This window comes from Motacilla alba, chromosome 5 (genome assembly GCF_015832195.1).
Source record: "Motacilla alba alba isolate MOTALB_02 chromosome 5, Motacilla_alba_V1.0_pri, whole genome shotgun sequence".
Classification (NCBI taxonomy): Eukaryota; Metazoa; Chordata; class Aves; order Passeriformes; family Motacillidae; genus Motacilla; species Motacilla alba.
The window spans coordinates 9,202,252-9,227,760 of NC_052020.1; the positions used below are offsets into that span (position 1 = coordinate 9,202,252).

At 62.2% G+C, this 25,509-nt stretch overlaps 3 protein-coding genes across 12 annotated transcripts in view; 2 read left to right on the forward strand and 1 right to left on the reverse strand.

The window, feature by feature from the left end:
• The first annotated feature begins 48 nt into the window (after window positions 1–48).
• Window positions 49–1,297, forward strand: SELENOH (selenoprotein H). Of its 2 annotated transcripts, XM_038138288.1 has the most exons (5): window positions 49–151; window positions 394–638; window positions 717–862; window positions 936–1,049; window positions 1,124–1,297. In XM_038138288.1, exons 2-4 carry the CDS (start codon window positions 487–489, stop codon window positions 1,034–1,036), a joined length of 399 nt encoding a protein of 132 aa, XP_037994216.1. In that variant the 5' UTR covers window positions 49–151; window positions 394–486; the 3' UTR covers window positions 1,037–1,049; window positions 1,124–1,297. The 2 variants fall into 2 exon arrangements, with proteins under 2 accessions (XP_037994216.1, XP_037994215.1); XM_038138287.1 differs by lacking the exon at window positions 49–151 and having other exon boundaries at window positions 161–638.
• BTBD18 (BTB domain containing 18) lies at window positions 1,131–7,236 on the reverse strand. 3 transcript variants are annotated; one of them, XM_038138263.1, is made up of 4 exons: window positions 7,083–7,236; window positions 5,411–5,583; window positions 3,185–4,766; window positions 1,131–2,479 (listed from the first exon to the last, which is right to left on the reverse strand). In XM_038138263.1, the coding sequence occupies exon 4, from the start codon at window positions 2,294–2,296 to the stop codon at window positions 1,382–1,384; it is 915 nt and encodes a 304-aa protein (XP_037994191.1). In that variant the 5' UTR covers window positions 2,297–2,479; window positions 3,185–4,766; window positions 5,411–5,583; window positions 7,083–7,236; the 3' UTR covers window positions 1,131–1,381. The 3 variants fall into 3 exon arrangements, with proteins under 3 accessions (XP_037994191.1, XP_037994189.1, XP_037994190.1); XM_038138261.1 differs by lacking the exons at window positions 5,411–5,583; window positions 7,083–7,236 and having other exon boundaries at window positions 3,185–4,988; XM_038138262.1 differs by lacking the exons at window positions 3,185–4,766; window positions 5,411–5,583; window positions 7,083–7,236 and adding an exon at window positions 2,761–2,985.
• The window catches only part of CTNND1 (catenin delta 1), a 28,622-nt gene continuing 8,876 nt past the window's right edge, over window positions 5,764–25,509 (forward strand). For 3 of the 7 annotated variants that reach the window (XM_038138210.1, XM_038138211.1, XM_038138209.1), the window contains exons 1-6: window positions 7,438–7,585; window positions 20,876–20,994; window positions 21,738–22,051; window positions 23,064–23,135; window positions 23,385–23,543; window positions 23,739–24,271. In XM_038138210.1, coding sequence (XP_037994138.1) covers window positions 21,857–22,051; window positions 23,064–23,135; window positions 23,385–23,543; window positions 23,739–24,271 — 959 coding nt within the window. In that variant the 5' untranslated portion in view covers window positions 7,438–7,585; window positions 20,876–20,994; window positions 21,738–21,856. Of the gene's footprint in view, window positions 5,792–6,651; window positions 6,741–7,436; window positions 7,586–20,875; window positions 20,995–21,737; window positions 22,052–23,063; window positions 23,136–23,384; window positions 23,544–23,738; window positions 24,272–25,509 lie in introns of those variants that run through there. The other 4 variants (XM_038138206.1, XM_038138208.1, XM_038138207.1 and 1 more) reach the window with 3 other exon arrangements.

The window sequence follows — 25,509 nt, forward strand, 5'->3', positions numbered from 1 at the left end:
GGGGCTCCTGCGGAGCCCGCGCGCTCTGATTGGCTGGGGCGGCGTGGGCGGAGCCTGAGCCCACCGGGGAGCTCCGGCGCCCTTGTCGGCCCCGCCCCTTCCGGCCCCGCTGCCGCGGCGGCGCGCGCTCCGGGCACGCGGCCAGCAGCAGGTAGGAGGCGGCGCGGCCGCTGCGGGCCCCGCGTCCGTCCCCGCTTCCCCGGGACCCCGCTTCCCTGCTCTGCCCGGCCGCACACCGCGCCGGCATCCCTGCGGGGCCGCTTCCCGCCCTCCACAGCAGGATCGCGGCGGGTCCCTCCTTTCCCCCAGTGGCGCATCGCCGGGGACTGGCCCTCCCTGGCCCGCTCCCACGGCAGTGTCCCCACAGGGACCCACCTTTCACTCCCCTGACAGCGAGGTACCTGAGAGCCCTTCTCATCCCAGAGCGGCGTTCCTGGAGCCCCCTTCCTGCTCCGGCGTAGGCTCCAGCGCCTCGGCTCTCCCAGGATGGCTCCCCGCGGCAGGAAGCGCGGAGCCCAGCAGCCGGCGGCGGCCGAGGCACCGGAGAAGGCGGGAGCCCCGCAGAAGCGGGCGCGGGCCCAGGCCCAAGAGGAAGACAGCCCCGGGGACATCGGCCCCCGTGTGGTCATCGAGCACTGGTGAGCAGCCGAGGTGCCGAGCGCGGTGTGGGGCCCTTGGGTGCCCCCCGGGTCGCTGACCGCCGTGTCCCCCCACAGCAAGAGCTGACGCGTGTTCGGGCGCAACGCGGCGGCGGTGAGCGCGGCCCTGCGCGGGGCCATGGCCCACCTGCCCGTGGACATCAACCCCCGGCCGCCGCGCAGGAACAGCTTCGAGGTGTCCCTGGTGAAGGAGGACGGCAGCAGTGAGTGCTGGGCTGGGGGGCGGCGGGGGCTCCCGGCACACCCCTGATTCCACAATCCCCCTGATCTCCGCAGCCGTGGAGCTGTGGAGCGGTATCGGGAAGGGGCCCCCCCGCAAGCTGAAGTTTCCCCAGCCGGAGACCGTGGTGGAAGCCCTGAAGAGCAGCTTGGCATAGAGGCATTGGCTAGGTGAGCAGGGATGGGATTGGGATGGGATGGGACTGGGATGGGACCAACAGGGACCGACTTCCCTCTCTCCACAGCCGAGCCAGGACCGGTGCAGGCGGCACGAGCATCCATGAAGAGGCGAGACCAAGTGGGGGGCACCCGCCAGCCCCAGTCCCGTCCCTGATGCTGCAGCTCTGCCACTGCCAGACCCCTGGCTCCCTCCACACCCCGTTGTCCCCCCAATCTCCAATAAAGTTCAGTACTCCACAGCACAGCTCCAGCCCTTTATTCCAAGGACACGCAGCACAAGGGGTGCAGGTTACTGGTGGGGGGAGAGGCAGAGCCAGCCCCCCCTAGGTGAGGACATCCACCTCCTCTTCTGACTCAGATGAGGGACTGGGCCAGAGGCAGACTGTGCCAGGGGGCAGGAACAGCTCCCCTGTCCCCACATCCACCTCCTCCTCCTCCTCCTTGGTGTCACTTCCCGGGGTCCCTGGGGGTGCTGCCTGCTGGCAGCCCTGCGGGGACACAGGGGCGTCCCCACGCTGCTGCATCCCGTTTGCACTGGGGGGCTGCCGGGGTGGGGAGCACTCGCTCACCTGCTCCCGTGCATCCTCATGCTGAGGGGGCTGTGCTTCTGCCACCCCCACAGCCACCACCGGTACTGGTGGAGGGACAGGGGGTGGCTGCGCCTCCCGCACCACCTCCCAGCACCCCCAGCGCTCCACCTTCCGCAGCCTCATCCGCCCGATGGGGCTGGGGCGAGAGTGCTCCTGAGAGTGTGGCTGCCTCTGGGGGGACACCCCAGAGCTGGCACTGCCAGGCTCAGCTGTGTCAGGTGCCACCACGGGGGAGACTTCCTGAGTGGAATGCAGGCAGGAGCGGTCCAGCTGCCGCTGGGGTCCCAGTCTCACCAGGCGTCCTCCCCAGAGCTGCAGTGACTCGAGCTCGGTGACACGGAGGCGGCGGGCGGCTGCCAGCACCTCGTGCACCTCCTCCTGCGTGACCTCCAGCTCGGCAGTGTAGAAGAAGCGCACCAGCTTGCGCAGCACCCCAATCTTCAGCCCCGCCAGCTCCAGCACCACTCTGCAACCCTGGGGGGGCAGCTCCCGGCCCAGCTGCTCCATGAAGAAGGGGCTGCAGACGGAGAGAACACTGCAGTGGGCCACCACTGCCTCGCCTGCAAAGCAACAGCGGCTGTTAGTGCCCTGCAGCCCTTCCTGCTCACGCCAGTCTTTCCTAGGGGGTTGCAGAAGCCCTGCCCGCATCTCCCCAGACGCGCCGGCCCCTGCCTCGGCGATGCTGCCCGCTCACCTTCAGCCCACAGGACCACATCGCAGAAGACGTCGGCTCGCTGCTGCTGCTGGTGGAGGTGCTGGAAGGCGGTGCGCAGCAGGCGGGTGCTGCGGTACAGCAGCTGCGGGGTGCCGGTGGGAGAGCCCATGCCCGTCCTGCAGGGACACACAGCGTCCTGCTGGGGACGGGGGAGCCGGCGCCTGCCCGCCCTCTTCGGGCTGTCCCAACGGTTTGGGGCTGGGATGTGGCGGGGCCGACGTCTGCAGAGCCCCGTGTGCCCATTCCTGCCCAGCTCGCGCTGTCCCGGTGTCCGTCGGTACCGCCGCCCCGGCCTCCCCGCGTCCGCCAGGGGGCGCCACAGCGGGCGCCGTGAGGCCGCCGCCGCCTGAGGCGCCCCCGGCCCGGCCCCGCCGCCCGCCCCGGGCCCGCCGCCTACCTGCCGAGGGGGGCGCGGGCCGCCGCCGAGTCGCCCCGAGGGTGAGCCCCGAGCTCGCGGCGCGGACGCGGGGGGCGGTGACCGGGATCGGGGCCCTGCGCGCCCTCGCTTCGCGCCCGCGGCCTCACGTGGCGCGGCGGCCTCGCCCCACCCATGGTCCCGCCCCGCAGCCCGGCGGGCAACGGCGGCGCGGCGGGAGCGCCACGGGCTGGCACCGGAGGGCACTGGGAGCGGTGCTCGGCGCAGACCCGCCGGCCGTGACCGACCCCTTCCCGCAGCCCTGCGCCAGCCGCGGAGCCCCGGCTCTGCCCGGGCGCTGGAGGCGCCGCTCGTGTTTTGCCGTGCGATGGCGGCTGCGCTAAGGGCAGCCCGGGCGCGGCCACCGCCTGCGGGGCGGCAGGGGCTGCCCGCATCCCTCCCTCACCCTCATCGGGCCGCGGACGCAGCCAGGCCAGGGCTGCTTGTGGTCGCTGCAGTGGCGGCACTGAAGAACACGAGGTGGATAATGGGGAAGGTGCTGCGTAGCGCCTGCGGTCTGGAGCAGCTCTGGGTTCAAGGGCTCGGTGCCCTGCGATGCACCTTGGTTTGGATCTTCAGACTCCACTGTGCCCTCGCGTGTGAGGAACGGTGTTTCCGTGCCCCAAGCTCCCGAAGGGGAGGATTGATGGTACTTTGGAAGCCATCCTTCAAGCGAGCAATGCTGCCCACTTAGTTTGAAAGTATTTTGTCACTTTATAAAGCACCCATTGTACAAACATCTGCGTCAGTCACTCCACATACACGAACAAAGATTATAATCCATCCCCATCGCCTGGAGACAGTGGCTGTTCCTACAAACAACCCAAGTGGGTGGAAGTTTCAGGAGCTGCAGAAGGACCGGAGCCTGAATGTCGCCATAGAGTTTAAATCTACAAAGTCTTCAAATGTGGTCTTGCAGAGGGATTTTCATCTGGTTGGACATGTGAGAGTGGTTTTTCTTCTCTGTTTTTGCAAAATGGACACAAACCAAGGAAGAAAGTGGCTGGTGCCAGGCCTGGGCCAGCGGCCTTTGAGGTCACTGGCAGTCTGTCACTGCCCCCGGGTGGCTTGGAGCCCAGCCCGGAATACCAAGGGATGCAGCAAAACAAGTAATTTCATATCAAAGTGCTATCATATGCTCATAAAAATAGAAGGAAAATAGAGATGTTTCCTCCCCCACCCCTTGCAATCCTTTGGAATTACAATGATCGGAGCTGTCGCCTGGAAAGCCTGACCTCACTGGGAGTGCATGGATCCAGATGCCGTGCAGTGCCCTGTGACAGTGAGTGGGACCACAGTGGGACAGGGGCCAGCCACACTGCAGCGAGCAGGGCTGGGCTGCTGGGGTTTTAATGTTTCAGCACTAAACCCTGTCAAGCAAAGCCCCCACTCCACTGTACCCCTACAGCTGCAGCAGCACTGCTCCCCTGCCCTGCCACCAGTGGCCTTGTCTGCCCTTAAAATTCACTGATACTCGAACTGGCAACCGAGCAACCACTCCCACTGTAGGTACACAAAAGAGGCCTTTTATGAGTGTCATTTTTACTAGTATCCAAAGCCAAATAATGCAGAGTGGAAAAATCACCAGCAGCCTTCGGTCCCATTGACCCCTCTCTCTAAACTCCATTTCTGCTACCAGATTTTCCTGGGAAAAAAGTATGGGATTGCAGTTTTCGCTGCAAAACGTCTCAGACCCTGAATCCTTCTGTCCACCTTCAGGTGCTCAGAGGCTGCAGACCTGCAGCACAGCTGGCGTCCTTGGCCACTGGCTGGTGGCTGGGCGAAACCCTGGGTGACTCAGAGGGTTGGGAATGTCCAGCGGGGCTTATCTCCTGGTGGGATTCACTGCAGAGGGGAAGGCAAAGCTTAACTGTGCTGGCTGTTCAAGCTCCCTCTGCTATTGATAGGAGGAGAGGCCTCCTCACAGGACAAATCTCGTCTTTCCAGTGTCTCCCAAGCCCTCAAATCAGCAGTTTCTGAGCCAGTTTCTGTAAGAGAAAGGAAATTCCCGTCTCAAGTCTCATAGCCAGGATCATTTTCAGCTATGTCGCCTTTGCCTGTGTTGCAGGGCAAGACCTGCCTCTGAGTCCCTGCTCTCCAGAGGGACCTTGGACTCTGTGCAGCGGCAAAAGGGATGGATGAAGGCAAGATCTGAGACTGGGAAAGGAGAGAGGAAGGAGGGACTGTAAGTGGCAATATATCCTTGTGGGGCTGGGAGGGAGGGAGATTTCTGTGCACGCTTCAGTTGTGTGTAGGCAAAAGATATACCAGGAATTTGACAGTCCAAGGGCACGACAGGATGCAGCCAGGCTGAAAGCAGGATGGTCTGTGGGCATGGGAGAGCTCCGCACGGTGGGAGGCTGGTGGGAAGCAGGGACAATACCAAGCACATGGAGCTGCACTGGGAAGGTGTCAGGATGGGCTCTGGGCTTGCCTTGTGGCCTGGCATCTTCCAATTGGAGCTGGAAAGCTCCTTCAGGCCCCACTTCCCTCCTTCTCCCCCTTCAGCGCTGGCGTCCGTCGTGAGTCGCTTCACCCCCCTGGTGCCGCACTTCCCCTCGTGCGGGGAGGGACAGCAACCCATCGGGATTCCCATAGGAAAGGGGCTGCGGAAGGGCCTTGTTATCCTGACCTGGAACAATGCAGGCCATCCCCCTGAGCTGCCTGCGTGGACCCGGAGACGGCAGCCTCCCCTTCCTCCTGCCCTCGGCCGCCGAGAGCACGGGCCTGCCTTGTAAACAAATTGTCTTGCTCTGTTCCGGTGGCAGCTGCGCTTCTGGGCGTCTCATCTGGGAAAGGCATCAGCTGTAGGATGAAAGGGGATGTGCAAGATGTTATTACAAGCAATTACTGTAAAAGAAGGGAAACTTTCCCATGCTAGGAACACATCTCTCTTCTTCCCAGAACGCAGTGGGACAGGCTCCTCTGCCCCGGGAGTTATAGTCAAACAGGAGCGTGATCTGCTGCAGAGTGAGCCGAAGCTGGAGGATCAGGGTCCAGCCTGCCTTCCAAAGTAAGCATGCGCTGCCGGGTGTTCCAGCTGTCAGGGCAGGGCTGGGGCAGAGCCTGGGTTGGGTTTGTAGGAGCACCTTTAGTCTTTGAGGAGGGCAGAGGGAGGGTGTGACTGTGCCAGGACCATGCATGAACCTCTGAGACCCTGCTGCCTCAGCTGCGTGGGCAGAGGCCTAGAAGGATGTGTCATTGGTACTGGGATGGAGGAGCAAGGTGTTTCTGATGCCTTTTTCCTGAGGGAGAGCTGTCCCTTGGGAGGTGTCAGGTGAGTGAGGACTCTTCCTCCCAGAAGGAATTTTGAGAGCACCTCTTCTCCCTCCTTGTCCCTGAGACTCAGGGGATGCACCACCTTCCTCTGCATGGGCCAAGAGGAAGGGAGGGCAGATGGGAATTATTTCTAATCTGGGAGCTGTTCTCACTCAAGACACAGGGCTGAGAGGGGACCCAGCTTGCTCATTTTGGGTGACAACGAGGATGAAGGGATGCAGAGAGAAGGTCTCATGCCTGCTGTGGAATGGAGAGACCCTCTCCTCCCTGGGAGATGTGGACCAGCTCTCCCTCTGCTGCCAGCTGGTTGGATGGTCTATTTTACAAACCAAACATCAGGGAGGGTTTGGGGGTCCCACGCCCGGATAATCTCCCTAGATGTGCCCTTTGTATGCATCAAATCCCATTTCACCTCATTAGACCTTTCTGCACCACCTTTAGCAATCCCCACAAGCTCGGGATCACCTCCTTCACACCTCCATCCTCAGGCTGTTATCACATCCTCCCTGCCTCCCAGTGCATATTTACCCCAGGAATCACCTGTCCCACCCAAAACCGTCCTCAGCTCTTTTCCTCTATCATTATCTCGCTAAGAGTTTGGCAGTCGGGAGCAGGCAGGGTTCTCCCCGGTGCCTGACCCGGGACGAGGCAGAAAACCTTCGGGGGACCTGGACTTCTCCCAGGTGAGCAGCCCGGAACACGCGATGGGGCTGGCCCGGTGTTACTTCCTTGCCTCCCAGGGAAGGGGAACCCTTCCACCCCTGAGGATGAGCTGTGGCTGGGGGCCCACCAGCACCTGCTCCCTAGAGCCAGAGGGGACGGGGTAACCTCCCGGGGACGTACTGCAGCCCATCCTGCCATGGAATCTTGCTCCTGGGCAAGTTCCACCCTGGACAGGTTAAGCTGTTTTCCCGCCGCTCCAGAGGGACAGGCCGGAGGAGGCTCTACTCCGGGGGTGTCCCAGAGAGCCCCTTGCCGCACCCTGCCGGGGCAGACCCGGACCTTGAGGAGGAGCTGGCCCGGACCTTGAGGAGGAGCTGGTCCGCTCCCGGGCGCCACGGCCCCGAGGTGGAGCCCATCTGAGGGTAGACCCCGGTTTGGAGAACATGCACCGCTGGGGCAGATCCCAGCGGGATGGAGCACGTGGGGAACACACCGTCCTCGGGACAGACCCCACCGGGACATCCGCCCCGGCCCCGCCCCGGTCCCGCCCGTCCTTGTCGCGGCTGTGACGCCGGGGGCGGCCCCGCGCCCGCCCCGCCCCGCCCGCCGGACCAACTTCCATTTTAGGTGCGGGAGCGGCGCGGGCGCACGGCGGGACCCGACCGACCCCGCGCTCCGCACACACCGCCCCGCGCCGCCCGGCGGGACCCGGTCTGACCCGCGCCGCCGCCGCACCGGGCGCCCGCCTCGCCTCTCGCCTCGCCGCCGCGGCGGGACCCGCGGAGCGGAGCGGGCCGGGCGGCCGTGCCGCCGCCGCGGGGCGGGACCGCCCCCCCTCGCCCGTCCGCCGAGGAGCCCGGCCACGGTGAGTCCCGATCGCGGCGTCCGTGCCGCCGCTCCGGGGGCAGAGGGGAGGGAGCAGAGCCGGTGCGGGCCGGCGCCTGCCGGGCGCCGCACGCCCCCGCGGCGGCGGCGGGGCGGGACGGGCCGGTCTTCGCCCGGCGGGGCCGGATCGGGGCTTGGCCGCGCTCTCCTTTCGGGGCCGGTCGGTACCGGGCCCCGGGAGTGCCGTCGTGCCCGGGAACCCGTGCCAGGCGCGGCCGCGCCCCGCGGGACCGGTGGGGCGGCGGGGCCCGGCCCTGGCGGGGGCGCTGGCGGCGCCCGGGAGCCCGCGGGGAGCGACACAAAGGCGGCTGGGCCGGGCGGCCGCCCCGCTCCCCGCCCGGGGCCGCCGCCGCTCGCCCTGCCCGGAACAAAGGCGGCCCGTGTGCCAGCTTCCCGCGGCCGGCACCGGCGGGCCCCCCCGCCCTCGGATCCGGGGCCGGGTCCCTTCGCGGGGTCTCGGCCGAGGCACGGTCCGGCTCTCCGGCTCTGCGTCCGGCCGCCCGGTTCGGCTCTGCCGGTCCGCGCAGGGGCTCCGCGCCCGGTGTGTCGTTCGCCTGCGCCTTTGTTCTGCCGGGGAAGGGGCCGGTGTGCCCGGGGGGGTCAAGTGTGCGGGTGGGGCTGCGGCTCCTCCTAATGGAATCGCTCTGAGCTTCAAAACAGCCCGACAGGCCCGTCCGCCCGAGCTCACAAGCGACACCGAAACGCTTCCCGAGGAGGAGGGACGGTGCCGGAGCCGGCCTCGGGGGTCTGCTCAGCTGCCGGCTCGTTCTGAGTCTCCCTTGGCCACACTGTCATTTAGCGACAGCCCGGCTGCCTCCCCCTTACCCAGCGCTCGTCGCGCCTTCTCGGGTGACCGTCCCCGGCATCGCTTTGCCCTGCACGGTGGGCATTCCCATGGCTCCTCGGAGCCTCGCAGAGAGGAGACTTAGCTTGGAGTGAGAAAGTTTGGGTGCCTCTCAGTCATGAGGGCTGCTGGCATCTGCGAGGCACCCGCGGGCTGGCAGAAGGGAGGTGGGGCACCTCCGTTATGGCCCTGGGCTTTGGGCGAGGGAGCCTGGACAACAAAGCTTCCTCTGATTGTTGGAGAGAGGGGTGGACCTCCTGGAGTGCCTCCCTCTCTCTCCAAGGGCTCGGTGCCCTTGCCCTTCTAGGGAGCCAGCGACAATGGGGCTCACAGGGCGTTATCTGGGGGGGCCTGGGCTGTCTTGTGACCAGCAGGAGCTGGAGGCTCCTCTCCCAGGGTTGTGGCACCCAGGCTTCTGCCCAGCTCCCGGTGAGCCAGAGAGAAACATCTGGGTGCATGGAACCTTGTCATGGTATTGAACTGCAGCTACCTGTAGTTTCACTGATGCTCTCCCTGCACTGCACAGATGCTTTTGGACTTGACTCTTTTGGTGTGGAGAATTGAGCTTGCCCTCAGCTTTGCAGGTCTGCTGGGATCCTGTAAGCCACGCTCACAGCTTCTGTTTGAAGTTTCAGCTTCCATCCCCTCTCTCCTGGCTGTGGGAAGGTGGGGTCAGCGGCTGGCTGGTGACTGCCAGGCTCCAGCCTCTGCTGTGGCTCCTGCCAATGGAGCGGGGCCGTGTCCGCCAGGTCAGTGGCAAGAGCCTGGGCAGGAAAATTATTAGCTGTCTTCTCCAGGGTTACCTTGTCTGCTCCATCCTGCTCCCAGGGCTTTCTTGAGGCAGGTTCCTTACCTGCTGGTGTTTGCTCATGCTCTGTCAACAGCATAAAGGTAGTTTTTAAGGATCTGCTCTTCCACTTGGCTGAGTCTGGCTGGACTCTTGAGTGGGCAGACGACTGTCCTTTGCCGTGTGCAGCGTTGCTGGAATCTCGTGCGGAACCTTCCTGGAAGCGGTGGGAGGATGAAAGCGCTCGCTCAGTGGAGCATGCTGGGCTTGCCTGGGCTGCCGCAGAGGGGTGAGCCTCCTCCCTTCCGACGCAGAGGTCAGGGCCTGATCGTTGTGGTTGAGGAGCCCTTGAGGCCATCCCTTCCCTAAAGATGGGCTGGGAGTCAGATGAATGGTCCAGCCCCGACCGCGGAGCCGGCATCTGTCCCTGGATTGCCTCTCATCTCTTCCCTCCTCCAGCCTCTGGCACGGAGATAAGACCTTGGCCCATTGTATCTGCAGTGGAGGTGGCTTTAGGACACCCAGAAAATAATAGTGTGGCTTGGATCGTGCCTGGAAGGCTGTTGGCTTCTCAAAATAGCTTACCAGTGTCTGTGGCCTTAGGGGGAAAGTGCTGGGTAAAGCTCTTGGTTTCCCTCCCGAACAACCCCTCAAAACTGTCTCTCATTTACTGCTGGCAAGGACAGAGCCCTTTCCCAAGACTCTGGTGATGCTGTCTCCAGGGAAGTACAGAGCTCTCCTGGCTGTGAACACCAGTGTCTCTGCAGCACCGTGGCTCTGTCCTGTCCCTGCCTCGCTGACAGGGAGAAGCAGGACCCGGAGCTGGTTTGGGTCAATAGAAGACAACAGGTGTTGCCTGGATGTGATGACAAAAGCTGAACCTGGGCAATTCAGGCACTCCTCTGTGTGTGACACAGGGCTTGGCCAGCAGAGGAGGTTGTCCTCTGGCACAGAGTTCAGGAATGTGCCTCAGCGCTAGGCTGTCAGAGTGGGGTTGGATTTATGGGCTTTCGACCAAAGTCTCCTCGAGTTCTCCAAGGTGGCCACAACCTTCTTTTTGCTGTATGTCATCTGAGGAGGCTGTTTGGGGGAGGAAATGGTTTCTTAGAGCCTGTTCTTGTGCTGGAAACCCCCAGCAGCAGGCTGATGAGTCTGTCCGGCTCCTGCCTGTCTTGTGCTTGTTGCTAATCCGCCTTCCTTCCCTCCAGGAAGGCTGCTGGTGTTGGTTTGGCACAGGAGTGCCTGTCCCTCTCCCCTGTCTGGTGACTGCTGCATGCGGGGCCTAACCTCTGGATCAATGTGCTCTGTTGTGTTCCCGTGTGCCTTCAGCCTGTTAAGGGGTTTTGGGGTGGCAGTTGGTGCAGTGTGATCCTCCTGTTTCCCTTTGCCTGTGAAGAAAGCAACTTTTCCCTGTAAGAAATACTGCTTCCTTGTGGTGGCCTCTGCAAGGAGGGGTGAGATGAGTTGGCTCTGCTGGGTGTGGGGGCACAAGTGACTAAGGAGCACAAGCTGCCAGGCGTGGTGCGAGGATGGGCCAACCCTTAACCAGGGTGCCAGTCACCTTTGCTTTCGTCTGCTCTTCCCAGCCCCGAGCAGCTGCTGGTCGGAGGTTGGCAGTGGGACATCTGCCATAGGCCCAAGTACGGACCTTGGACTGAGATGGGAACAGCTGGTTCCTGCTGCCCAGCCCTCCATGCTGCTCCTGCTGCCTTGAGGGAGATGGACTTTGCTGCCAGGGGGTGCTCATAGGAGTGCTGGGTGCCCAGGAACTTGTGCCAGTGTCCCTAACTTCATGCTGCAGGTCCGTGGTGACTTTGCACTGCAGAGCTCTTACCCTCTGCAAGAATGCTTGTGCCAGTGCAGGCCAGAGGACCTGAGCCAGGCTTACCCCATGTTTGATTTTAGCAGGCCTGTGCCCAGATATTTTTGCTGTTGGGATGGGGAATTTCTGCTGTGGGGTGCTTGTCCAGGTGTGCCCAGCTTTCCAGAACAAACAGGGAAGGGTTCAGGCAAATTGGGGTAAGGACCAAGCCCTGTGAAGAGCTCTGCTATAGCCTGGCCAGGGTGGTGGTGCTCTGGAAACATCTGCAGCTCCAGGGCTTGTATGAGATGCCCCTGGACGGGCTGGGGTTGGTGGCAGCACCGTGCTGGGCTCCTGCGTGTGAGGGCAGGAGCTGTTCCCGTACCTCCATCCTGGCCCTGAGTGCTCCTGTTCCTCTGGGCGTTGGCCCTGGTCACAGCAAATGCTATTCAAAGTTCACTCGCCCTCCTGGGCACACCTGAGCTGTACCTGCCACTGCTGGGTCCCTGAGGGCTGGGCTGTAGGCACCAGGCGTGAGGAGAAAGCAGCCGGAGCGTGCAGGAGTGGGCAACGGGTCTCTTCTCCCCTTCTCTCCCCAGCTTTTGCAGCTGTGAAAGCACCTCCTGCACAGGAGAGTGGTTACCTGGGGCAAGGGAGCGAGGTGGCTCCATGTGTGAGCTGGATGGCCTTGGACTGGATGAATATGGGGAACTGGTCCCCGCCCATCCAGAAGGAGGAAGGCGTCTCACTGTCCCCAGACAATCCCTTTTCCTCTCAGCCCCATCTCGTGTGGCGCTGGGGCTGGTCCGTTCCGAGAAGAGCCCCTGGCTCTCTCAGCTGCTTCCCGGTGCTCCCGGCCGTGGTCCCAGCCCGGTCGGAAAGGGGAGGCGGTGGTGCTGGGCTGCATGTGGGTATCTGCTGTGGGAGGGAGGAACTGCAAAGACGAGTTTTTCCGACCTGGAAGGGTGGGTCACCGGGGGTGTTTGCATGCTGCTGGCAGGCCCCTTGCCCAGTGGAGTAACACATTCCTGCGAGCGTGTTGATGCTTGCAGGGCTGCTGCTTGCCATGCTCGGCTTGGCTGTGGGCAGGTCGGCTTGCTCCAGGGGGAGAGATGTTGTCCCCCTCCTGCTCACTGGGGTCTGAGGGGGAGGAGGTGGAGAGCCCAGGGTGTTTCTGGGAGAAATCCTCTCTGATGTGGGTAGCCTGCCTTCTCCAGGTTGGCTTTGTGCCATCTTTACTCTCTCTTTCAATTTTTTGCCTGCTTTTACCTCCAGAACATGCTAGTGTGGCAGAGCCACCTGCTCTCCCCTGATCTCTGCCCAGGGTCTGTCCCCAGCAGCTGGCTGTGTGGAAAACCACTCACTTCCCTTCTCTCTTCTCCTTTCTGCAGCAAGAGGAGCCGCCCTGTAAGGGCAGGTGGATGGGCCTGCAGAGCAAAGCTCTGGCAGCAATCAGAGCTCTGAGGGGACTCATGCTTGGCTTCCCGGAGTGCCCTGTCCTGCCTTCGGGAGCCTTGGCAGCCCCACAGTGTCAGGGAGCTCTCAGGGAGTTGTGCAGACAAGGAGATGAGGTGTGTGAGGGAGGCTGGAGAGCTGGCTTAGGGGGCACGCGTTGTGCTGGGGTTGTGGTGTTGGTGCTGCCGTAGCTCTGCAGGTAACCAGCCCATCTCTGGGGCATGGCGGGCACAGCCAGAGCCTCGAGGGGCTGGAAAACATCTTCCACCCTCTCATCATAGGATGCTCCCAGCCCTGGACAGGAATGTGATAGCGCTATGGGTGAGGAACCCTCGGATGTGTTCCCTGGAGGCAGACTGCTTCCAGCAAGCTGGGATGCCAGGCATCTGGTCTCCTGGTTGAGCCATGCTGACCTCCTGGCTGGCACAGCTGGCTGAGGCTGGGCTGGTGGTGGTGCTCATGCCAGGCATTCCCAGCCTGGTTCCAGATCGTCTGCATGCAGGCCAGGGGCAGTGGGGAGTGGCTCTTGGCAGGACGTCGTGTTTAGAAACTTGCAGGAAAGGGAAGCCACGATGTCATCTCCCGTCTGACCAGGAAGCGCAGGTTTCCTTCCCTTTGGCTCGCACAGGAGCCTGGGAAGGTGCTTTTCAGTGCAAGAGTTGGGGGTGCAAACAGTTTGGGCAGGGGACTGGGTAGGATGGAGTCCTTCTGGCCCACTGTCCTGTTTGTCCCTTGCTGCTCTGTGTGAGCGCTGGCTCCTGCTAGCTTGTGTGTGCACCTTGTGGGGACTTGGAGCACTCTGGGGGACTTGCTGTCACCCTGCTGCAGCACCCCCTTTCCCCACCTCCAGCCGTGATTCACTCCCTGGCTCCTGCCTGATGCTTCTCCAGTGGCTTTCCTTCACCCATTCATTACTGCTCTTGGCAGGGCCCTCGGAGCCATCTCCAGCAGACGCACGCGTGCAATTAGAGAGCCGGGCACCTGGTGAGGTCATGCCGAGCGAGCAGAGCTGGGGTGTTCAGCCCAGCCCCGCGTGGTTTGTGCTCTGACTCAGCCCGTGGTGGCCGCCCTACCTGCTCGGGGAGTCCGGGCTGGCTGGGGCGAGGGGGGGCCAGAGGGTCCCACTCCTGGGCCGCTCCCTCAGGCCGGCTTGTCTTAATCTCGGCAATTCCCTCCTGGCCACTCCCTCACCAAATGCTACTTCACCTGTTTGCTCAGTGTGGGGAGGGGAGGGTGTCTCCTCTGGGAGAGGGAAGGGTGCCCTGTCTGCCTCAGGGGTGCCTGGGTACCCTGTGGGTGGGGAGACCCCAGGTGGGGTTGCTGGGAAGGCTGGGGGGGCCTGTCTCCTACCCTTCTCCCCACTCCTGGTCACAGTTCCTTGGTGACTTGCTGGAAAGGCAGATAGCGCTGACTGCCCCTGGTGGTGCAGGTCCTGTGCTGGTGCTAGTGAGATTCCCCTGTGCTCCCAGGCCCTGCTCCTTTGTGCACTGGTTGGAGCAGGGCCTGGAAGCCAGGACCAGTTCCTGCGGCTGCAGGTGTGGGACAGGAAATGATCTCAAGTGACTTCCTTAGGAAGAGGGCTGTGGGAAGGGCTCCGTGCCCGAGAAAGGTCCCAGATCCATGTGTCTGGGTGCTGGGCTGGCGCAGGTAGCTGCAGGTGCTTGTGCCCGTGGCCTGATGAAGGGAGGCTGCCCCTAATCCTGCTGGGAATGCTGGCCACCAGACTGCGGCCTCTCTGCTTGGGCACAGCCAGCAGCACTTGTGAGCTCTGGAGTAGCTCATGTGCCCCTGGGATGGCGAGCTAGAGAGAGTATTTTCCCCCATCTTCCGTGCCCTCGGCTTGGGCAGGCAGCCTTTGGTTACTGAGGGGACTTTGCTCCCTGGACTCTGCCAATGTGGCCCTTATCTCTGGTGTGTTTGTTTTCCCTGCGGGAGAGAGGCAGCTGAATGGGAAAGTTGAGCCCGGCAGAGGGTGGGGGGACGGGTGAAGGGCAGGGACATTGGCATGGCTGGAGCCCGGGGGGCCGCGTTGACCTTCAGCTCAGCGCCAGCGTCCACTGAGCCTTGTGGCCGTGGGGACAGCTCGTGTCCCCCGTCGAGGTGGCCACTGTTCCTTGGGTGGAGCAGGGGGCTGCCCTGCAGTCCCCTCTGCTCACCTGCTCGCCTCGGGCCGCGGTGGCAGAGCCGGGGGGCTGCTGCCTCCCCCTGCCCGGGAGCCGCTGGGGTGAAGCGGGAGCCCACTGGCTTGCCGGAGCGTGGCCTGCCCCGGGAATGCTCTGGCCCCATTCCCAGAATCCGGCGCTGGGTGTTTGTTTGCTGCTGCGCCCCCGAGGTCTGGTGCTACTGTGACAGGAAGCGGGGACGCCGGGGGGAGGGAGGCCGGCCGCCGGCTGGGGATGTGCCTGTGAAATCCCTTTGTCCCTGCCGAGCGCTCAGCTGCGAATTCCCACAGCGAGGAGAGAGCCGCCTTTGTGCTGCTGCAGGGCTCCCGACATGTGAATCTCCTGGGCCTGGGGGTGTGAGCCGCGGGGCTGGTGCAGAGAGGTGGCAGGGACCCTGCTTGCTACTGTCACCAGGGTGGGGACCCTCGCAGCAGTGCCCTGTGGCAGCAGGGCTGCTGAGGTGTCCGTGGGCAGTGGGATGCAGCAGGATATTGCTGGCAGGAAGGCTCCGGCCCTGTGGCCATCTCGCTTGGAGGCTGCGGGTGGACAGAGTCTCTGCCTGGAGCCCAGCGGTTTGGCTGCCCTCCTGCACCCCTCTCCTCCCTGCAAATGCCAAGGGAAGCTCATCTCCCCTCCTCTCGTCATGGTGCTCCATCCAGCCGGTGCAGAGGGTCGGCGGCTTCCTGGCTCCCCTGGAGCAAAGGAGCTCCTGGCATGCTGTGTCCTGGGTTGTGCTCAGAGAGGGGCGAGTGGCCCCCGGCGTGTCTGGGAGGACAGCTGCCCCGCCACGGGATTGCTGACATTCCAGCAGAACAATCCCAGCTCTCCACAGCCGACCCTGCCCCTGCACTGCTCCGTGCTCAGCTGCTTCACTCTGCGCCCTGCTGGAGTGGCACCGGTCCGGTGACCTCAGCGCAGCCAGGGACAGATCCCTTTCTTCAGGGGATTGCCCGTGTTTCACAACGTCGGCTGTGTCCAGACCCGTCCTGCAGACCCGATGGGTATCTCCGTTCTCGGCCCCCTGCCCTGGCTGAGGGAACGACCCACGCTCCTGCTTCCTCCCTCCAGCCCCACCCTGTCCTTATCGCTCCCTCCTCATCCTGCTCCCTGGCTGCCGGCCCGCTCCCTTATAAGGTGCGATCTGCGCTCGGCTTGCATCTCCAGGTGACTCCCCTCTCCTAAGGGAGGCTTTCCCAACCCATCCCGGCTACGTGTCCATCATCCCTGGCACTGGGGGCGGCAGGTGAGGTAGGCCAGTTGGCGATCCCGCTGCCAGTCCAACCAGTTGGGTGTGAAGGGCGGAGGAGGAACGGCTCCCTGTCTGTCCCTGCCCGCGGCGCCACTCCTGGGTGTTCGCCCCCGGGCTCCTGCCGTGACCGACACCTGGGGCACGGCTCCCCCCGACACCTGGGGCACGGCTCCCCCCGGGGAAGGTGTGGCTGGGCCGGAGCAGGCAGGCGCCCAAGGCGGTGTCCAGCGGAGCAGCCCTTTCCTGGCCACTTGCCAGCCTGCCCGAAGTCCACTGTACTCTGTGACCTGCCAGGAGGAAGAGCCCTCCTGGGGGCCAGGGAGGCAGCTGGAGCCCAGGGCGGGAGGTGGGGAAACCTCTCCCCTGATGTAGGCTCTGGCAGGGCCAGGGTAGCCTGGGGAGTGGGAGCAAGGGGCCTCAGTCAACCTGGCAGCAAAGGTGTGTCAGCCTGGGCAGGGGTCCCTCAAGGGTGGGCTTCTCTGATGTGATGGCTGTAGGCACCTTCCTGCCTCTGGGGTTGGGAGAGAAACAGCCAAAACTCTCTTTCACCTGCACAAGGATATGGGATCTACTGCCCACCATCAGCTGTCCTGCTTCCCCCCATGGCCTGTTCTGGGCTGGACACAGGAGCAGGTGAGCCTGGGCCTGTGGTCTCCCTTCCCATGCCCTGCTGCTTCAGCCAGGCTGAGGTCTGAGGGTTGATGTGTGAGCCTGGACCCTGTGCTTGGCATGGGGAAAGATGCCAAGGATGCCGGCTCATTTATTTTTTAGGTAATTGAGACTGACCAGAAGCCTGTGGTGAATTAGCAGGGCTGTGAGCCTGTGCAGAGCAAGTGCACTGCAAGCGCTCGGACAATTGCAGGCTTGAATTATTGATGGAGTTTCTGTTTTTCCTAAGTGCATCATGATAGGCAGCTGGAACCAGAAGAATTTGTTGCTTCCTCTCTCTCTCCCTCTCTCTTGGATGGGATCTGGTGCTGAGAGCTTTCAGAGAGTGGGCAGCCAGCTGGCTCTCCTCAGGCCCTCGGGCTGAGAGAGAAAGACCAGTTATTGGCGTGGAGTTGGGGACTGTGTTGCAAAATTCCTCAGGAAGAGCATCCCTCTTTGTCAGCCCGGCAGGTGGGTCTAGCCCAGGAGCCCCGCAGGGACTCAGCCAGTCTGGATGAGGGGCTGTGTCTGTCCTGACTCTGATGGAGCTGGAGAAGGGCTTTCCTCGTGTTTCATGGTGTGGGGGCTGCCGAGGGTGTCTGGCCATGGTGACAAACCTTGCCATGTGCTGGACAGGTGGCTGGGGGTCACAGACAAGCAGTGAGGCTGTGTGAAGGGCTGGGATGTGGCAGACAGAGCTGATGCAGCCCTGGTGGCAGCAGGACGATGGCAGTGAGCACCTGGCGTGTCCCATAGCAGGGTGCTGGGGCGGAGATGATGTGGCAGAAGAGATTCTGACTTTGTAAGTGCTTGGGTTGGACTTTGCCCAAAGTGTTCTGTGCTGAGGCAGCAGCCTTGGGATCCCAAGACCTTTGGGTGACAGCTCTCCAGAGACCCAGGGCATGGAGCAGGGCTGGAGCAGGTTGTTGGAAGAATCCACATAGAGGACCGTGCCGGAGATCCCGTGCTGCAGCGGTGCTGCCTGTCAAGCTTCCAGTCTGAGTCTTATCTGCCGGATCTTGTCCATTTTCCCTGGTGTGTGGAGTACAATTCCCCATCTGCTGGCTCGGTCTGGGCCCCGGGGTTAATCTTTCCATGGCAGACTCCAGAAAAACACTCCTGGTTGGGAGCCTTCAAGGCCTGGACTCCATCCTCTGGCAGAGGAGGGTGCAGGTGAACTCTAGGTGGGTATGTCTGTGGTTTGGCCCTGGAAATTTATTTTTCCAGGCAAAGGATTTATTCTGTGGGAAGGCACTTCTGCTGGAGTGAGAGGTTTTGGAAGAACCTGCTGTGGCACAGCTGGCTGCAGCAGAAGAGCTCTGGAGGGCTCAGGGTTTGGGGTGCCTGTCTGTATCCCAGCCTTTATCCAGGTGGGAAAATTGTGGTGGGGAAGTTGATGCACGCAGGTGGGCTGGCAGCTGCTTCCTGGCCAGCAAGGGAGCTCTGCTCCCCAGGCTCTGTGACATCTCTCCAGTGGACCCACTCTGGCTTTGGCACCTGTGGGCGCAGCACAGGGTGGGGTTGGTGCCAGGGGGATTTAGGTGTGAAGCTTCCTGGGTCGCTGCATTGTTTCTTGGGGTCCCCTCCTACTGATTGCTGAGGGGACAGAGAGGATTCTGCTCCTGGAGGGGAGCTGCTCAGGGTGTGCTTTGTCCTTAGGCTTTTTGGTTTGCCCTGAACTGAGCCAGCTGAAATATTTTTGGCTTGCTGGGGTTTTTAAGTAACGGGTGTGTCAGCAAGTGCCTCTCTCATGATGAAAAGGCTTTCATGAGCCATCCTCAGAGCCGGTCAGGGTCTGGCTCTGAAGAATGCTCTGTAGTTGGATCTTCAGAGGCTGGGGGGGGAGGAGGAGGGGAATGGGCGCAAAGCGATCCCTGGAATTTCACCCTTGCGGGTTCCTGTGTACTTGGCTTTGCACTGTCACGAGTAGCTCACTGGCTGGAGGGAGCAGGATGCATAGCTGAGGCTCTCCCCTTCCTGCCCTCCCTGTCTCGTTCCAGAGATGGCCACTGAGTGCCCCGGACAGCACTGAGACGTGTCAAGGGGCCCTATCCCTGAATGTGTGGGGCAGGTTCCTCACTGCTGGGAGGTGTAGGGCCGAATTTGGGGTTTGTGTGCCAAACCTGGGGAATGGCCATGCTCCAGCCGGGATGGTGCTGGCTGTGTCTGTGCTGACCTCTCTGGACCTGGCACTGCCTCTCTGTAATTATGTCTTTAATCCCAGATCGATGAAGACAATGGCTGGAACGAGAGTAGAGGGAGCTGGTCTGTCCTGGTGGTGGAGGAAAACTGGGAGAGACCCCGTTCTGCTGGCACTTCTTGCCCACCATGGAGCTGTGTCCAGTGCTCAGGGCAGGAATGACAGCTGTGTAGGCAGTGCAGCCCCCTGGCACTGAGTCTCTCTGTTTAACATGGCCTGATCCTGCTGGGAGACCCTCAGGTGGCCCCTCCTTGAGCATCCACTGGAGCCGGAGGGTGCGGGACCTGTCCTGTTCCTTCCCTTGCTGTTGTGTTTACTCCCTGTGGAAGGGACGGGAAGGAAACAGCCTCACAGCTGCTCTGGCCCCTTATCTGGGGCCCTAACAGCCCTGCGAGTTTCATTGTTAGTGTCCATGTTTCCCAGCCCCATTCCCAGGGAATGTGCAGAGGTGGGGATTTGGGGCTGGGGTGTCCCTATGGGCTGTGTGGGCCCTGCCTGGCAGCCATGTGGGACCAAGGGGATCTTCTGGGGCTCCTGTATCTCCTGTCCATGCTTCCCACAGATCCAGACCCTGATGGTCTACACTTGCTGCAGGCATGATCCTCTTCATGAGACCAGACCAGCCAAGTCTCTCCTTGCACTCAGGGAGCCTCTGCCTTCCTGTGCCCTAAAAATCTGCCTCTTCTGCATTGGGACAGTTGAGGGCCGGCCAGGGAGCGCAGCTGCCTTGACAAGGCCATGTTGTGGAGAATCACTTCTCCACAGTTTTCCTCTTTTAAAGAGTTTGCTGAAATACCACTCTGGAAACAAATCCCAACAAGCCAGGGGGATTCCTGGCTGGGATTTTGGATGCTGAAGTTGCATAGGGTGTCTGGGGTGGTAGGACTGCTCTGTGTCCTGCTGGACAACGTGGGGATGTGGCAAGGATCCGCTCCCCTTCCATCAGGGAGTCCTGGAAAGGCTGAGGATCTGTGCCCCTGCTTAAAGTGGGTGGTGGCCCGCCAGAGATAGGGAATGTTACTCATGGATGAGAGTTGGGGGATGTATCAGCACTGTTCTGGGGGGCACCAGCCCTCTCCTTTGGAGAATCCTGCAAATCCACAGGGCAGGGGAGCAGCAAGGGTCAGAGCCATCCCTGCATTTCCATACAAGGCTCGGGGAGCCGATCTGTTGGAAAAACCTCGGGAGTACCTGTTGCAAGGTGGGAGGGGTGGAAAGCTGCGTGCATGAGCCAGGAGTCATGTCTGGGAGCCTCCAAAAGCTTTCTTGGGCTCCGGAGGGTGGTGGGCTGCGTTCTCCCTGGGGTGGGTGTGCCACGGCTCCTTCTCGTGCTGGGCACCACGTGGGCACAAGTGGAGCAGCTGGATTTTTTTATTGATGAAGGCAGATGACAGAGTGGCAGTGACCAGATGGTGGAACGTGCTGTGGGTGCCCTCCAAAGCACTTGGAAAACATCCACCCTGCATGGCTGGGCTCCGTTGCGGCGGTGCCACCGTGGCTGACACGCGCCCGTACCCGAGGGAGGCTTTGGGGAGCAGAGCCGCAGGAGGAGTGGGGAGGGGTTTGGCAGATCAGAAGGCTTTACTGAGCTGCTGTGCACCAGCACGTGCTGCAGGATGGGTCTGGAGGGGCTGGTGGGAACAGGGATGCTGCCTGCATGAGCTCTCAGCACCGGGTCGTCCTTATGGGCCCTCTGGGGTGGTGGCATCGGCGAGGGGAGTGGGCAGAGCCGCTGTTGGAGACCGTGGGAAAGCAGCCTCTGTGCTGCCTGCCCGGCTCGAGCGAGTCCCCACATGCCTGCCATGACTGCACAGCTTTGGGAAAACCTCTCGGGCTTGCAGGGACTCGGCCGGGCTGCGCGGGAGGGGAGGAGGGCTGAGCCCTGGCCGCTCCTCTCCGCCTCTGCCGTTTCTCCCGTCGGTGGGAACAGTGAGGGCTGCTGGAGTCTCCGTGGAGCTTGGGGGGCTGTTGTGGGCGCATTTGCCGCCCCACCGGCCCTTCCAGATCCATCCCTCAGAGGGCAGGGGGTGGGAGAGAGCGCCCGTTTCCCAGTTCCGTGCCCGCCCTACCACCTGTTTAGGGCTTCTTGTGTGTGATTTTGACCTGCTCCCGCTGTCCCTGCAGCTCTCTTCCCTCCTGCTTCTTCACTGTGGTGGCTGGGCTGTTTCTCCCATGACTCTCTGCGTCTAGACCTGGCTGTCCCGTGCCTTTGCCAATCAAACCTGAGCTTCCTCCTCTGACAGGTCTGTATGGAAGAATATTGCTTTTCTGTACCAAAATGTTGATTGTGGCTCACTTGCTGTTCTCCTTTGGGCGGGGGTGTTGGAGGGACCCAGGCTGAAGCCCACTCCCATGTCTGTGGGCTGAGGATCCTTGGAGGGAGAGCCCTGGTGGATACCTGGAGGGTGGTGAGTTTTGGCAGCAGTCAGAGGGGCTTATGTGATCCCCCTAAAGGATTTATTCCATCCTCTTTCCTGGCTAGGAAGGAGCTGTGGAGCCAGGGCTGCCTCCCCATCTCTTACCATACTAGGGAGGAGGGAGCAGATAAGTAGCATGGCCCTCTCCCTCCGCCCTTCCCTGGAGGAAGCAGTAGGATATGGGTCACTTCTCATTCTTCAGGAGTGTCCCCTGCCCCACCCCAGGGACATGCCCTCCCCTCCTGCACTGTCTGCCCGCAGCTTTTCCTTGCCCTTGAGGTGTTCCCTCAGCCCATAGCAGCTCTTCTGAACCTAGCTCAGCCCCAGCTGCTTGCTGTGCTGGAGGGACCTTCTGTTCCCACAGTGCCACTTTTCCAAGCTTTAGTGCTGGGGCAGTTTGCATCTGAGTCCTGCTCCAGGACCCTCTTGCCAGCTCTCTGGTGATGGGTGGGAGCGGGTGTTAATGCCATAAGATTTTTGATTTTCCTGTTCTGAAAATCTGTCCGAATAAAATCAGTCTCTTCTGACCGCTCTTCTCTCCTCCTTTCCTCCCCCAAAATCATGTGCAGTGAAGAGAGGGGCTCCTGCCCTTCTGGCTCATTTTTCCCACCCTCACCTTGACGCCAAGCCGCCTCTGCTTGTGCCTCCCCGTGCCCCCCGCCCTGCCCACCCTGGGCACCCGTCACCCATGGACGACTCGGAAGTGGAGTCGACCGCCAGCATCCTTGCCTCTGTCAAGGAGCAGGAGGCACAGTTCGAGAAGCTGACCCGGGCCCTGGAGGAGGAACGGCGCCATGTCTCAGCCCAGCTGGAGCGAGTCCGGGTCTCCCCACAGGACGCCGGCCCGGGCTTGGCCAACGGCACGCTCACCCGGCGGCACCAGGTAAAACACCCCCTTGGCAGAGGGGCGTGCACAGGCTCCTGGAGCCCCCGGAGCTGCCTCCCCTCAGCCCTCCTTGGATACGGGAGGTGGAGGAGGGCCCGGCTGTTCTTGTGGCACTGGTGTACTGGAGTCGGTCTGGGGGTGTGCAGACCTCCCTTGGCAGACGGAGGCTTCCGGAGAGGAGGTGCCGGTCTGCAGGGTCTTGCTGCCGGGTCAGCTCTGCTCTGGTTTTGGGAAGGTCAGAGGTTGGCTGTGCTCAGTTCCAGGGCGTCTCAGCTCCCCATCCCTCTCGGCTGCTTGGAGGGCAGCTGAAATGCTGAGGCTGGGGTGTGCGTCTCCCTCTGTGTGTGACAAAGGGCAAATCCCTGGACTCTCTCTGTCCCCACGTGGCCAAACCAGGGCTGGGAGAGATCTCTACAGGGCTGGAAATGTGGTTTCATCTGCCTTGGCTTGAGGTGTCTCCTCACTTTCTCAGGCTCAGTCTTGGAGAGGGCTGTTTGGAGGGCTGGAGCATGGTGGTGTGCAGGACCCAGGTGCCTTTCTGGCTGTGGAAGGTGGTGGTGCCAGGAGGGATCTGTGGGGCAGGGCAGGGTGGACAGAGAAGGAGTCCAGGTGTCAAACAGCAGCACCCTGTGATCGGCCACCGCGCGGTTCTCTCAGGCTGGGGGGTCCTCCGGGGTCACTGGTGGCTCCTGCGTCAGGAGATGTGGAAGGTGTCCAGGGCCCTGCCAGGGAGCAGGGAAGGGTCGTGGCCATTCCATCAGGAGCGTGCGGGAGAGCTGGTTTGTCGGGGTGTCTCTTCGGCTCTTGCCCGGGCTTGCCTAGAGGAGATTTGCTGCATGTGGCACAGACCCCTGAGGAGGATGTTCCTCTGCTGGGGGCTCCCGTGGGGTGCATGGTGGGTGTCTCTGTCAGATGCATGAGATGGGCTGCTCAGGGCCCTGCAGGGAGGTGAGGATGGGTAAGTGGGAGAGCAGTGTAGTGACGGGCCTGCTGCCCTGCTGTGTTTCAGAACGGACGTTTCCTGGGCGATGCTGACCTGGAAAGGCAGAAATATTCAGATCTGAAGCTCAACGGGCCACAGGTAGGGGGAGCTCAGCCCTCTGGCTGTGGGCAGCCTGCTTGCTGTGGGAGGGTGCAGGACAGTGCCTCAGTGTCCCCATTCCAGCTGGGAGAGGGTGATTTGGGCTCCTCATGTGGCCACCCTGGGTTAAAGGTACCTCCTTCCAAAAGGTATCAGGGCTCCCGGTGAAGAAGGATCTCTTATCCAGCTGACACCAGGAAGGCCCAGATTGGTGACAGGGCCTGACTGCCCATTGCTTTCTCCCCTCAGGACCACAGCCACCTCTTGTACAGCACAATCCCCAGGATGCAGGACCCGGGCCAGATTGTGGAGGAGACGTATACCATGGAGGAGGACCCGGAAGGAGCCATGTCGGTCGTGTCTGTGGAGACATCAGATGATGGGACGACTCGGCGTACAGAGACCACGGTACGGGCCTGGGGACACCACGGAGGGACGGGGCATGGTGAGGGACCCTGGAGGCTGGGTGCTCTGCCATGAGCTGAAACAGGGTGTGAAATGTACCTGAAGTAAAATGCTGGGCTGAAAGGGGAATCCGGGAACGCAGGGACATGGTGGGTTTCCTGATGCAAGTGTGCCCTGCACGTGTGTCACCCCTTGCAGGTGAAGAAAGTGGTGAAGACTGTGACCACCCGGACGGTGCAGCAGGTGCCGGTGGGGCCTGACGGGCTGCCTTTGGAAACGTCCCCCGTCACCAGCAACTACGTCCAGACCATGGACAGGAACTTCCGCAAGAACGGCAACGGGGGCCCCGGCAGCTACCTGGGCCAGGCAGGCACGGCCACCCTCCCTCGCAACTACCACTACCCCGACGGCTACGGCCGCCCCTACGAGGACGGGTACCCGGGCAGCGACCACAGCTACGGCAGCCTGTCCCGCGTCACCCGCATCGACGAGCGCTACCGCCCCTCCATGGACACCTACCGCGCCCCCAGCCGCCAGGACATCTACGGCCCCCAGCCCCAGGTGCGTGTTGGGGGCAGCAACATGGACCTCAACCATTTCCACCCCGAGCCCTACGGCCTGGAGGATGACCAGCGCAGCGTGGGCTTCGAAGACGTGGACTACGGGCTCATGTCTGACTATGGCACGGCCAGGAGGGCGGGCACCCCGTCTGATGCTCGGCGGCGGCTCAGGTATGTGGCGGGAGTCTCTGGGGTCCCGTGAACTTTACCATCCTTGGAGGAAGGAGGACCGTGGACACAACACTGTGGGCTGAGTCACGCGTGGCTCACGCAGGAGAAAACTTGCATCCGCTTCTAATTGTCTGCTTAATTGGTGGTTAAACCTGGGTGCTAATTGAGCCGGTCATCCTGCAGCCAGAAGTTCTAGTGGGCAACTGGATGTAGCTCCAGGCCTTTCCCTCTTGTGCCACCAGGGCTGTGTGTGCCCCAGTGTGGCACATTCCACTGGGAGCGGTGCCTGTGTGGGTTGTGTGTCGGGAGCAGCTGCAGTCCCATGATTGTGCTCTCCCTGAGCCAAGAGCAGCCTCGGGAAGGGGAGCTTAGCCCAGGCTGGGGTGAGCAGGGCTCGGCCCAGGAGCTTTCGTTCCTGCACAGCCCGACCCTGCCGCAGGGCAGGGCGGGAGAAGCTGCTCAACCTGTTTGGCAGCAGCAGCAGCTTCTCGCCCTTGTGGGTCTGTGGTGATGGCTGTTCCTCCAGCTCGCTGGGCTATGCTGCCCTCGGAGGCCAGAGCAGGGTCCTGGGCGTCCTTCCCGCCCTGCCAGGCATTCAGGATGTCACCTGCCTGAGGCCATGACTCCTGCCCGTTGGTCTCTTGTGCCAGCTGTCCCTGCGCAAGTGCTGCTTCCTGCTTTGCTTCTGGCTGGGCTGTCAGCAGGGCTTTGGGCAGGTGCTGGGGGATGGCTCTGGGGGTGGTGAGGTAGCAAGGAGCAAGAGGCTGAGACAGAGTCCTGGAGATGGAGAAGGGACTGTGCCAGCACATCCTGAGTGCCCCAGAGTGGGCCCAGGCAGACAGGTAAGGCTTAGCACAGGTGGCCTAAGATCCTGGGACATCAAACAGAGGTGACAGGGAGAGACCCTGGTGGAAAGGAGGCTCTTGCCAGCCCCTGTGGAGATCTGCCTGATCCAGGTGCATGCTATAAATCCATGGTAGCTCCTGGCTGCCAGAGGGACTGAAGGAGCAGCCTTGTGTGTCCTTGTGGCTGGTGCCAGCACAAGTGCTTCTGGGCTGTGGTGAACCAGTCGGGGCAGTTGCTCACTCAGGTGGATTTGCTCGGCCTCCTTGCTTTGAGCAACTTGTGCTGGCTGGAGGAGGGCAGGCACGGCTGCTCCAGGCTTCTCCCTCCTTGGGCAGCCCAGGACAAGCCAGTGTTGGCAGTTTTGAGCACATGGCCATCAGGTCTGGTACTTC